This window comes from Mycteria americana, chromosome 1 (genome assembly GCF_035582795.1).
Source record: "Mycteria americana isolate JAX WOST 10 ecotype Jacksonville Zoo and Gardens chromosome 1, USCA_MyAme_1.0, whole genome shotgun sequence".
NCBI lineage: Eukaryota > Metazoa > Chordata > Aves > Ciconiiformes > Ciconiidae > Mycteria > Mycteria americana.
Window position 1 is genome coordinate 15,276,378 of NC_134365.1, and position 13,356 is coordinate 15,289,733.

General features: G+C 36.5%; 1 protein-coding gene across 4 annotated transcripts in view; it reads left to right on the forward strand.

The window, feature by feature from the left end:
• Window positions 1-13,356, forward strand: part of KMT2E (lysine methyltransferase 2E (inactive)) — a 63,751-nt gene that overhangs the window by 28,280 nt on the left and 22,115 nt on the right. For 3 of the 4 annotated variants that reach the window (XM_075491637.1, XM_075491625.1, XM_075491630.1), the window contains 8 exons: window positions 271-351; window positions 1,438-1,496; window positions 5,868-6,040; window positions 7,333-7,371; window positions 9,002-9,214; window positions 10,636-10,766; window positions 11,864-11,981; window positions 12,187-12,296. In XM_075491637.1, coding sequence (XP_075347752.1) covers window positions 271-351; window positions 1,438-1,496; window positions 5,868-6,040; window positions 7,333-7,371; window positions 9,002-9,214; window positions 10,636-10,766; window positions 11,864-11,981; window positions 12,187-12,296 — 924 coding nt within the window. Of the gene's footprint in view, window positions 1-270; window positions 352-1,437; window positions 1,497-5,867; window positions 6,041-7,332; window positions 7,372-8,283; window positions 8,350-9,001; window positions 9,215-10,635; window positions 10,767-11,863; window positions 11,982-12,186; window positions 12,297-13,356 lie in introns of those variants that run through there. The other variant, XM_075491642.1, reaches the window with a different exon arrangement.

Genomic DNA, 13,356 nt, shown 5'->3' on the forward strand with positions numbered 1-13,356 from the left:
AAAATTTCCAAGAGGGAAAATGAGTCTAAAGAAGCAGAGAGACACCGGGAGACAGCCACAAGATTGGAATTACAGTGATCAGTGGAATAGAAAATCAGCTAGCAGAGTGGTGGCGAAGACAGTGATTGAGATGTAGTTTTAGGCAGTATTCAATCTGAGTAAAGATCATGATAAAAAAAAGAACGGCTCTGTGTATGTGTGTGTATTATACACACAATTTTAAAAATTGTACTTAATAAAAAGGTGTGTTTTTATTTTTTTTTTTTAAAGTGTCTGGCAGCACATTGACTGCATGGGGATTGACAGGCAGCATATTCCTGACATATATCTGTGTGAACGTTGTCAACCAAGGTGAGTAGTTTGGTTGATTTTGAACTCTAAATAACTAGATTGAGTAGAGAATATAAAAAGAGGAGGTACTGGAACAACCAACAAATAAAATGCAGGCTATGTAGCATAATCCTGACAATTCTGGTTAAAGGAGCTCCATTTCTGGTGCAGATGATCTTAGCAGTCTCCAATCCTTTGTTCACAGTAGTCCTTGTTTCACCCCACTAGGCAGCAGGGAGAAACCCTTGAAGTGCTTATCAAAATAGCAATGATTCCTGGATCCTTTCTCCGGCTGACCAATGCATAGACAATCCATTCCATATTTCATTTCATGGCTGTCATACGTTGAGAAACTTTAACAGCAGTGTTTTCAGGTCACCTGCCCCACCAGTATTTCTCAGTGTCATTTGTTTTTATGGTCCCATTCCAATATGTTGCAGTGCTCACTTGGAGGATTTCTTGCTCTGGAATGAGTATTTGTATCCCCTACACACCACACCACCCCCCCACCCCCCCCCCCCCCCCCAACTTGAAGTCATATGACATGACAAGGAGGGCATTTTGTTCTGACTGTGTGATAGGTGGTTTATACTTGAATGTCATCATAGGTGTCTTGTGATGTAGAGGATAAAATGCTGTTACTTACGTTGCAGATTGTTAATTAAACAGCGAATAAAAGACGTGTGTTCAGAACACTTTTTAATTACCAAGAAATGATTCTTTTATTTCTGAGAAATAAGTTTGGACCTTGTTGTCATAGAATATTTGTTTTGTATTGTATTGTGACGATTGTTCTGAAGAATCTGCAGGAAAATGGTTTAGTGCCTGCTTATCTGTAATCCATGGATCGACGGTCAGTCTTTCTTCTGAGTTATCGAGTTTCATTACGTTTCCAAGTGATTTGGATACTTGTATGTGCTTTGCATTAAAATGGAATGGAACAGTGCACTACTGATGTTTTTCTAAGTATCTAAACAGTCAGCTAGTCTACTCTTTATTCTGTAATAGTCAATGGAAAATGGTAACTATGAAAATGTCTGTCTTAATACTTAGATGTATTGATGCGTAAGTGTGAAGAATGGAATAAAATTTATTTTTTAATTTCAGGAGTTTAGATAAAGAAAGGGCAGTGCTGTTGCAACGAAGGAAAAGGGAAAATATGTCAGGTGAGTAAAGCTTAGAGATTTTTTTCCTTAGTAAAGGTTATAAAGTAAGTATATATCAACTGTATAGACTTAAGAGTGTATACACGGTTCCTGCAATTTTTATAGCCTTCAGCATATAAGGTTTGGTAAATCAATGCCTTTTACTTGACTTTATCATTACTACGATAACATTATATCAGAATTGTTGCAGTTCCATGTGTTTTATTAAAGGTTGTCACCGCTGCCTTTTTTCTTATAATTGTGGAATAATTCAATCCGTTTGAACATTGTTAAAGTTTCATAGTAATGAATGTAGCTTTTATAATAACTACACTACTTTGAGTAAGCTACTGGAGATAAGATGGAAAAGATCCAGGTTTCTTCTTCTACAGTGAGAGGGTTACTAGGTCTACTTTCTTTTTGGAAAAAAATTATTTCACAACTCTGTTTTCCTTCATAATATAGACTACTCATATCCTCATACTAATCTCTTAAAACTGTTCCACTGCAGGTGATATTCCTATCTCTAAGAATTACATAATCAAGATTTAAAATAATGTAGCATAGTTTTGAGAGTGAATCCTAATTCTGATTTATTGGCTGTAGGTTGGGGTGTGTGTATTGGTATGTTTTGGGGTTTGTTTTGAAAACGAGTAAAATTGCTAAAGTTGGGTAATACAATTATATAGTGTTTTGAGATTTTTTGTTTGTTTGTTTTGGCCTTTGATAGCTAGATGAGGCTTGTAGTGCAAGTACCTATTTCAGTCTCCATATTTTATGAAATTAGCTCTCCTACTGTTTATAGAATTTCAAAACTCAGCTGGCCTAACTTGTCAGGAGTTCTGTCCAGCCATTACCAAAATGTGTTGTGGGTTTCTTGATTGACAGGTGATGCTCTCAAGCTCTGTTAGAAAACTCATAATCTGGGAGGAAGTCATCCTCCTAAACTTAACATGTTTTACTTTCAAATCATGTCTCTGAAGTAGTGGGGTATGTGCAAGTGTGTGTGTTAGGATTTTTTTAAAAAATACCATGTAGATAAGGTACTGCTGCCTACTTCATAAGCCTTCAGAAAATTCTGAAGTGTGTGACGTGGCTTAGAAGTGTGTGTGCCTTAATAGTACTTCTTGGTGCAGTTGACACTTTCTGCTGTCCAGTGCTAAGCTGCCTCAAGTCCCTTAAAGGCATTAATGACTTCTTTAGAACCACATTTTTCGTTTTGTCTGTTTTCATTTTAATAAAACCAGACTTACTTTGTAAACTTTAGGTTGACCTGCTAGATAGTACAAATTTTTTTTTAGAATTTAAAATTAATTTTTGCTGATTCTATTAAGATAATAGAACATGTACATTTATAATTCATTTGGAGTTAATGAGTTCACCAAGTGGTATGATACTGTGAGAATGAACTTGAATTTACATACAGGGTAGGAGAAGTTGATGATCTGAGCTATTTATGTCATCTCTTAGGATTTGTAGCCACACTATCTCATTGTTAACTATAAACTTAAGGTAAGAGAGATAGTAAAAATCTTAGCAGGAGCTGAAGAGACTTTACCTTTGAAATTAGTGTTCAGCCCTCCTTAATCCTGATGATGCTTTTTTTAAATCTGTTCTATGTATTCAATAGGAAAATAAATACTAAATGGAAAATGTTAAGTATCAAAACAGAGTAAAAACAAAGACCAGTTCTAATCCTGTTCAGTCGAGGGCTCAGTTGAAGTGCAATATTAATTACTAAGATTTATAATACATAACTTGAAATGAATGTATGCTTGCATCTCTAGTTAATTTTCATTTATCCAATACATTTGCTTGGCTAAATGCACTTTTTTGTATGTTGACCGATATTACATGGTTCAATCAGACTTAAAGTAGCTCTGGATGTGAACTGTCTTATCATGAAAATTGGCCATTTTTACTAATGTCTCATGGATGATTCCAAGTAGGAAGAGCAAAAGTGGCATGAATTTGAATGTATCTATTAAATGTTTTAACATTCTGCTGTTGTTGAATACTTACTTGTAACTTACTTGTTACCTTTAATCAAACACCTGTAACTTAGTAAGATTGCATTATTTGGATGCTCTTTGATGAGTTAGTATATATTTAGGACTTTTTTTTTAGGCTTACGTATAATAGGACTTTTCCTTTAGATATGAGACTACTTTACAGTATAACGTTTTTTTATTGGAAAGATTTCTAAAGAGTTGCTGCTTTAGCCATGTTGCGTCCAGAGCTAAACAGTGGGGAGCAAGTAGTAGTAGTTTGCCTCAAGAAAAGAGCTTTTAAGTGAACATTTTACATTATATGAAATTTAGTGAGAGTCTTAAACTTTTATGTGTAACCACATCACCTTTTTTTCCTGTCAACACTTACAGCTCATTGTTCTGGGGCCTGTGGTTATATGTGGTGGTGTTGTTTTTGTTCTGGTGTAAAAGTGTAATTCTGATGCAGCTTACTGTGCATTGGATTGCTTGCTATGGTTCAGTGGAGTGATCACCTTTGTTAAGCCCCTAGTCAATTTTATCCTTGATGCTTTGGGTTTGGTTTTTTGATGTTGTTTTTTGTTGGGGGGAGGGGTGGGTTGTTTTTTAAAGATATAGTATCTAGATGTGTAACTTGTTCAAGGATGTTGCTTCAAGCTGTCTGGTTTTGAAACTGGTGCTGATGCAATCACTTGCTGCTTATGGCACAATGATTCTAGACCCATAACTTCTTGTGAAATTTGGAGAGTTTGTATCTTGCCTTCCAAGATGCAAAATATTCCCTTAGCGTGCTTTACTAAGGCTCTCCAAAGTGAAAGCAGGTTATGTAGGTTAAGGAGGAGTGTCTCAAAACAACTCTCTGTAATTATATGTTTGGTTGAGGTGATTATTCTTTACAGTAAGTTAGGGCACAGTGTAGACAACAATATTGAAATGTTGCTTCCTGAAGGAAGACAGTGTTTTGTGGGGTTTTTGAGGAGGGTTGGGGGGGCGGTGTTTGGCTGTGACGTAATGATTCTGTAGGCACTAGTGTGTGGACCGCAAACATTGACAATTTCAAGAGGGCCTTGGGTTTTCATTTCTCAATCGTTGGTTACTCTGCTATTCATTTTTCTTTGATTAGACGTTTCTTCTTTCCATGTGGTTTTTTTATGGTAGTTCAGAAAATAGTCCCAGCAGAGATGTAACCAAATTCAGAAAACATCATCAGTTCTTGATATATGAAGTATAATTATGTGCCTAATAAATTGTTCAAAAGAACAACCAGGATGGTAAAATTGGATTGCTTACTATGCACAGAAGAACCCTGTTAAGGAATGTTGTGAGCAAGAAAAATCCAGAGTAACCAGTAGCTGGAGTTCTTTGTTTAGTAAAGAAGGTTCAAGAATTAGGATCACTGAGTGCACTGATTAAGGCAACATCCTTCTGAGCTCAGAAGGAATGTTTTTCTCTGCTTTCATTAAGTATTTGCAAAGCCTGCTTCTATGCAGTTTCAGAAAAAGTCTTGCTTAGTGTATATTTACTGAGGGCAGAATATTTGGAAAAGCTGCTAAAATCTGAGAAGTCTGTACTAAGCACATGTGAACAGCAGTCTCCTATCTATGTGCACCATCTCTCTTCCAATCCTCACCATACTTCACAGCCTTTCATCTTGACAGAACTAGGGTAATCCTGTTTCAGGTCAGGAAATGTATTTGTCTGACATAAATGCTGATGTATGCTAAATTTCAGGCTTTGGCTTTTAGGTCTGCGGGTGCACAGCACAAAGAAAAAATACCTATCAGTTTGTGTGTGATCTTGCTTTAACGAGTAGAATAGACTTCCCTTTTGTCTTCCTTGAGTAGCAAAATGTTATTGTTAGGGGATTTTGAGGAGAGAAGGCTTTTGGCTAAATTGACATATTTATCCTGAAAAAGGCACTTGACACTGCAAATTGCAGCTGAAATAGTTGATTACGACTTCCACATGACTGATTAATAGGGCTTCACAAGAATGCTGGGCAGTCATTAATTTTAATCCCCTCTGGAATAGTCATCTGAGAGAATCCTAACGCCATATTACAAGTGAAAGCTATATATAAGTGAATGAGTTAGCAAATACAAATTTTTTTTACCATTTTTGTTCTGATTCTAATTTTGCTTATAGTGGAATATGATAATACAATTTTATTCTTTGAATGGAATCACATCTGGTATTTTTTTCTTACCTGGTGTTACAAACATCTGTTACCAGCTTCTCATTGGTCATTCATTTCATACTGTTGCAACTGTTGGTGAATTTTGTATGTGAGTGCTTGAAGCCTTTGTCAGTACACATTTTTGTTTTTTGAAAGCAGGTGTAGAGTAACTAGTGAACGTTCTTTGTACAGTATTTGATTGTTTACAGAATGTTCTTTGTTTTAAAGATGGGGATACCAGTGCAACGGAGAGTGGTGATGAGGTTCCTGTGGAACTGTATACTGCTTTTCAACATACACCAACTACAATTACTTTAACTGCTACAAGAGTTACAAAAGTCAATGATAAAAAAAGGAAAAAAAGTGGAGAGAAAGAACAGAACATAGCAAAATGTAAAAAAGTAAGTGAATGTAATTTATCTTTTTATGACTCTGTGTTATAAATTAAAGCTATGTGACATCTCTTACCAAGAGGCACTTGTTTTAAAAATCAGGCTATTGTTACTAATAATATTTTACTACCTGGGTTTAGATTGAAATTTAATACTGCAGTATTATGAAGAGGCAGTGTTCCCTGCCTCTTCCCCCCCTGTGGCATGCCGCCCCCCCCCCCCCCCCCCCAAGTTAATATGGACTAACCATGAAAGTTCAATTTTATAACTGAGGCAGAATTTGTAAGGATGAATTGCATTTACTGGACCACTTGATGTAGCTGGAGGTGGGGCAGAACGAGCTTTGCATACCCAAAGAATTCTGTGTCTGAAAGTCTTCAGTTGTGGTTGTTTTAAGTTCAGAAATGTTTGCTGTCAGTTGTCCTGATGTGATTTCATGTCCATTTATTTGAGTTGAAATTGTGTGGAAGTGAGCTGTCAAAGTTAGCTACTAAACAGCTTTGGTAAGCAGGATATTGACATTATACTGTTTAGCTACAGGTATTAACAATGAAATATATGTGAAGACAAATATATTATATGTGAAGAAGTAAAGTACATGGGGTTTCCTAAACTAATGAGTTCCTTTTCTGTGGTTCAGTTTCACTGACTTGGATGAGAATTTTGTCCTTTAAAACTAGAAGTCAGAATTAGTTACCAATATCTTTTTGGAAATCTTGAGTAAAATATTTCCTTTTGAATTAATGGTTCTGAATATAAATTTACTACCATGTATTATTCTGTTATCTCCCAACATTGTGTGAGGTGATTCAAAGAATGAGGTTTTGTTGTAGAATGACAAACTTCTTTCAAAAGTTAACATTATAGGACATCTGTGACACCTGCTTCCCCCTCCCTTCTTTACACAAATAGTGTGGTGAAGTATGTGGGCAATTTACAGATTTACCGTAAAAATATGCGGTGTTCCATAAGTAACTTTACAGTTACTTCGCCTTGAATTCTGAAATTCTAGAGAGTCGTGTTTGTAATATGGGAGAAAGGTAAGGGTACCTGGACTGCTAGTTCTGACATCCCATATACACTTAGTTTGGAATGCTGAATTGTTTTTTAAAATACATTTTGAGAGATGTAATCTGTTGCCTTCTTGAGATTTCAACGTAATTTGTTCTTGTTGTCATCTTTTTGCATGTTTTCTTGAGAATGGTCCACATTGGAGAGCTATTAGTTCATTAACAGATTTTAAATTCCCTAAGAGATTTTGTATTTCCTCCAAAGAATATAAATACCTGATTTTGTTTCAGGCATTTCGAGAAGGATCCAGGAAATCTTCACGAGTAAAGGTAATGTGATTTTGTTTGGGTTTTGTTTTAAACCTTAATTGTACATTACTTAAATAATATGAAGCATCAAGAGTGCAATTGGGGCTATACATTAAGCACTAAAATACTTTTGATAACTAATGTACTACATACTCATCATAGTAATTTTAAATCAAGGTATGAGCAGGACATCTTTTATATTAAGGTATGAGGACATCTTTGTCCTGCAAAGTTAACTGAAATAGTACAGTGTAAATTTTTATTCTGAGAATACTGGTTTTCAAGCACCAGTGGAGGAATTGGGGCTCGTTTGTGCTGTGCAAGGGAGTAAAGTTGAGTGTATACCTCATTTGAACTTAGTAGCTCCAGCTTTTCATAGCTCTAAGCAGCAAAAGAATGAAATGGCTATATTGCATTTGAAAGCTAAACTAGTGATTCTGCTCTGTCATACCTCCGTGTATTCATCTCCCTACTCACTAGTGCTGGCATAGTTTAAGGAATCGTGTTGGGATGTCTGCATTGTAAGATTCAAGTCTTACAGTAGTCTGTAAATTTTCTGTGAGATAAAAATATACATGGTGTGAAAACTAGGTATTTCCCATATTTTATTCATCTTTGGGATAGATAAAAACAAGTGGGACACAATTTACACTTCAAATGTATAAAATGTGACTTGCCAATAGTGAAGACAGAATTGAGAAAGAAAATCCCTATTTTGTGCTTTTTGAATGTGGTGTTTGTATGGTTCCATTGTGTGTTTTCATGGTTTTCTTGGCATCACACCTTTTATTAATGCTGTTTGTTTGTATGGTTCTCTTGATACACAAAAGAAATGTAATCAGTAAACAGGTAAATTGAATTGCTGAACTACTTGCTGTTTTATTAATGTTTAATAGTGTCTCTGCTCAGGTGGATAGAAAAGGGAGCGTTGGTTGGCTGCTGCTGTCCGTAAGGAGCATTGGTTGGCTGCAGCCTGGCTGCTGCTTATGAGGTCTGGAGGTACAACGGCACTTTCTTTAAAAGTGAAAGGATCTGAAGCACTGCAGAAGAAAATTGTTTAGTGAGGAACAGATAAGGGGAGAAAAATGATCTGTGCAAAGCCTGTAACATTAGAGTGACAACCTTCATGTAGTAGGTGTAGGATTAGTAAGTTTAGTAAGATGTGAAGCGGAAAAAAGATATAGCATGACCCTTGAAGTTGAAAGGGGAAAATAAAATCTGTGTATTATAGGATGGAAGCTGGAGTTCTTATTTGCATATGCTCACAAAAGAGGGAGATCTGACTCTCCAACTCCTGCACTCGTAGATTCATGATGCAGTGCAGTTGTGGGAGGAAACAATTTCAGTCTCCATTCTCATCCCACTAAAAGCTAGAATCCCTGTTGAAGAGGGAATGTATTCCTGAACTTGGGCGATATTTATGAAATGATAAAATTCATAAAAGGACAAATGTAATGATACTGAATTCAACTCAATGCTTTCAAGTAATGCAGAATTTTATACCTGACTTCCTGAAAAGAAAAACACCTTAAATCAATGCCATACCTTTGCCATTCATTTTGTGTCTTGTTGTAGACTTTTTTTTTTATTATTATTATTTTAATATCTTTTTCTTACCTTGTAATATCTGGTCTCTTACTTTAATTTTTAGGGCTCGGCTCCAGAGATCGATCCTACTGACAGTTCGAACTTTGGATGGGAAACTAAAATCAAGGCATGGATGGACCGTTATGAAGAAGCAAATAATAACCAGTACAGTGAGGGTGTCCAGAGGGAGGCACAAAAAATAGCTCTCAGATTAGGCAATGGAAATGACAAAAAAGAAGTCAGCACCAGCAATCTGATTTTCAAACCTCCAGTAGAGGTAATGAGCTGTGCCATGTTGTGTTATTGCATGCTGGTTTTGCATGACAAAGGTATCCATTTAGATGCCTTTTAAAAAAAGGGGATGACGACAACTTCACATTCCTTTTCTGTATCTTGTCTCACCGGTTCTAAGTGTCAGAGTTTTAACAGCCTTCTCAGAATTTGTAACCGATTTCCATACATTGTGTATCATCCCTGATTGTTTACACTTGCCTATCAGTTCTCTTGCATAGCAGTTCTCATAAAAATGACTAAGGTGCTAGCCTGAGCCTGAACATTGGATTGTCCTCAGACTGTCTTTTGTGGTGGACATAACGCAGTAAACTTTGCTGCTGCTGTTCCTCTGCTCTGCGAGGAATACCAGGAGTGGTTAGAGTAGATAGAAACATTGAGGTTGGAATCTTTTTTTTTCCGCTATGTGTATCAGCATGTTAATTGTCCACATTTTTCTTAAGATATGGTAAGTCTGGTATTCAGATAGAATAGAATTCCATTTAGCAGTTCATGAGGGATGTTTCTGACGGTAGGTGATATTCTGATACTGATTTCTTTTTTACTCTTGTGATCCTGTAATTGGTAGTTTATGAAGAAACCGTGCAATGTCTTTTTCTATCCTTAACATCAGTTACTTACCAGCTTAAAATCAGAGCCATGTAGCAGACCTTAGCATTTTGTAGCAGAAATCTTGAGGAGTAGTTACTGTAGCAGATTAATGGAAGCATCTTTGCTTCTTTTCCTCAAAGACCATCATGGCATATGGGACACCCTCCTTAGAGGAATATCCCTGCTTACAGAGCCTTTTGCCTACATAGAGGCTACTTCCTTTTTGATTGGCGATGACAGTTATGAGAGGTGTGTGAGTTCACTAATTGTCAGGGTATGTATTGGTTTTTAATTAAAAGCCATCTTTCCATCTAAAGATATGAAAATAAGACATTTGGAAACTCTCTCAGGATGGTTTTTTAAAAATTATTATTTTGTTATTTTTCTGTTCTGTTTTTCCTTGAATGAATCATGAAAGTCCTTTTATGTTTGCATGTTTTTGTTTTGTTTTGTTTGACGGAATTGAAGTCTTTTGAAAGTATTATGCAAAACAATACAGCAATTCGTCCTAGTAGTGGTGAGAGTTCAGCGCACTAAGCGACATAGTACTTGAATTGTGAGAACATGAATATGTTGGTTTTCAGCCACGTACTGGAGAACTAGGGCTAAAGCATTCCTTCAATCTGAATTCATAATTAGTTGCATTGGTAGGGGACCGGGACAGGGAATCAAATCAGTCTGGAGGTTTAATTACAAAAAGGAGGGGGGTTTTAGTTCATATAGAATTGTTTAGTAGTTGTGAAAGTAATATGCTGTTAATAGTAATGGAAAAATGGTAGAAAATGATACTTCATAAATTAACTTATGTCTTTATAGAGTTATGTGCAAAAAAACAAGAAAATTTTAAAAGCTGCCAAAGACTTGCCTCCTGATACACTTATTATTGAATACAGAGGAAAGTTCATGCTGAGAGAACAATTTGAAGCTAATGGATATTTCTTTAAAAGGTTTGTTTATTCCAAATGTTTTTGTAAGGTAACTGATGAAATGCTGTTTTGCCAAACTCTTGTCTCAAGTACAAGTGGGTCTTAGTTACCAGCAGTGTCTTGCATTTTACTGTTGTCTGATTAAAAATAATTGCAGCTGGAATCTGGTCTCCCCCTTCTCTTCTGGGTATCTTTACAGATCTGCTCAGGACTTAGTTTCCTCTTTCTTTGTTATTCCCTGGTTACAGGATTCCTGCATTCTCAGTTGGGTAGTTGTGCACCTTAACCAGAGATTGGTAGGTTCTACCATCCTAAAGTAATTCAGAAGGTAACGGCAATGACGTTCTCTTTTGTGAGAGAAATAGATTTTACGTCCATCAGGCCGAGAATGGAATTGGACACAGGTCAACTTGGGGCCTTTTTACTGCCAGAATTCTCTAGTTGATTAAGTTACTGAGCAATGCATGACTGCTTCCTTCTTCCTCTGGATGATTTTCAGTGCTGCCATTATTTGCACAGACGTGCCTACTTGGGAAATTGCAAGAGGCCTGTTCGAGGAGAGAGAACACAGAGCTTTTGCTCAGTAAAGATGGAAGGGTTCCCTGGCACTTGTAATAGCAGAACTTAAAGGATGTCTTGGCAAAGTATTTGGATACCTCCTTTCTTCAGGAGGGTTGGGTGCTAATAATACTGCAGGTGTTAGGCAGGGATGTGGAGGTGTTACTTTATTTTTTTCGATGAGTCTATGAGGCACCTACATTTCTACCTGAGTTTCATTTTAGCACCTGCCATAAGAAAAGTTTAAGAAAGATGAAGAATCTTAACCTTGTGTCTTCCATGTCTAGTGCTTGCCCTGTTACTGTTCCTCCCTTCAGATCCTATGCAGAAGAATTACATTCAGGGCTGTAACTCAAACTTCCGATATTCTGAGAATACATTTGGAGAATGTACCAGTTAGAATCATGAAGCTTAAATACAAAAGTGTCATTCTCAGATTAACCCACAAATTTGGTGCATCATGTCAAATATCATGTTACTAAGCTAACTAATGTGAAAAATAAGTCGTATTTAGCATCTTTAAAAATGCTAAAACTCTGGTTTTCTTGTATCTTTTTCAGGCCATACCCATTTGTTTTGTTTTATTCCAAATTCCATGGGCTAGAAATGTGTGTTGATGCAAGGACTTTCGGAAATGAAGCTCGATTCATCAGGCGTTCATGTACGCCAAATGCAGAGGTGAGCGTATACATAAAGTTAAGTTAGGTTTTATTTACTTAGAAGTCCCGTTTTCCTTGAGTTTCCTAACTGATAATTTGAGCAATCCCTACAGTTTCTATACAGGTACTTAACAAACAAACAAACAAAACCTACAAACACTACACAAAAAAACCAAAAACCACAAAGTAATTCATGATAATATAATGTGTTCTCTTGAGTATAGGTGAGGCATGTAATTGAAGATGGAACAATTCATCTTTATATTTACTCCATCCATAACATTCCAAAGGGAGCAGAGATTACTATAGCATTTGATTTTGATTATGGAAATTGGTAAGTATTTGAGCATGCTGTTCTAAAATACATCTAATGCTTATTAAGTTATGTTGCGATTCAGAGTGGCTTTGTTTTTATATCATTCAGTTTCTTGCATGCTTTAATAACATAGGGCTCCTTAAGCATTGTATTTACAATGAGTAGTGTGTGTAGGGGCAGGGTTTCTTCTGTATTTTTATTACTGCATATCTGTTGGTGATTTCAGCAATGTAACAGTTACTTAAAAGTGATGTGGAAAAGACAGAAAATTAGATGAATATGAATAAAGATGTACTATGAAAATTTATCATATATAGGTGTCCTGTAGTGTGGGGAGAGTACAGGGAAGAAAATCTAGAACTATTCAGTAATGCCCTATTTATTTCAGAGTGCCTCTGTAGTATAACTTCAGGAAGACCGTGTCTGTGGAATTTAGTTATAAGTCATGTTTGCTTAATGTGTGATGAAGAATGTTCAAATACACTGAATGCTTAGTACCTTAGATTCTATAACCTATTACACATTTTCCTGAATGTAACTGCTGCTCCTTTGAATTGGGGAAAGGTCTAATAAACTGTTGCCATTATCTGTAAGCATCCTTTTGAAATGGTAAAGGAAATAATCGGTTAAGTTCCACTCACGTTATGTAGGAGCGGTTATTCGAACACCTCTTTGAAATCTGATGGCAAAATAAGGCCTTTGAGTGATACAATCTTGTAATGATTTCTCTTGGCTAGTCGGAAATGTTCTAGGGTGTAGGTACATTGTGCAGGAACATCTAGGCTAATACTGATCTTGGAAACTGAAGCATTGAGGAGACTATTTCTGTATATGCACTTGGTTGGGTCCAGAAGCAGTCCAACTGTTTCACGTTTTGCTACACCAAGGTAATACACTTTTCTGTGGTCTGCTCATAAGTCAGCTTGGGTGCAGTGCTGTGCAGACATGCCTTCACTACTTCTGGACCTGAACTAGTTATGTCTGTAGAGTACTACCGGTAGTAATCAACTTGGGTTCAGACTAGCTCAAGATACCTTGCACTGTTAAGTGTTGTAGACGTACTCCTACAGCCCTCATG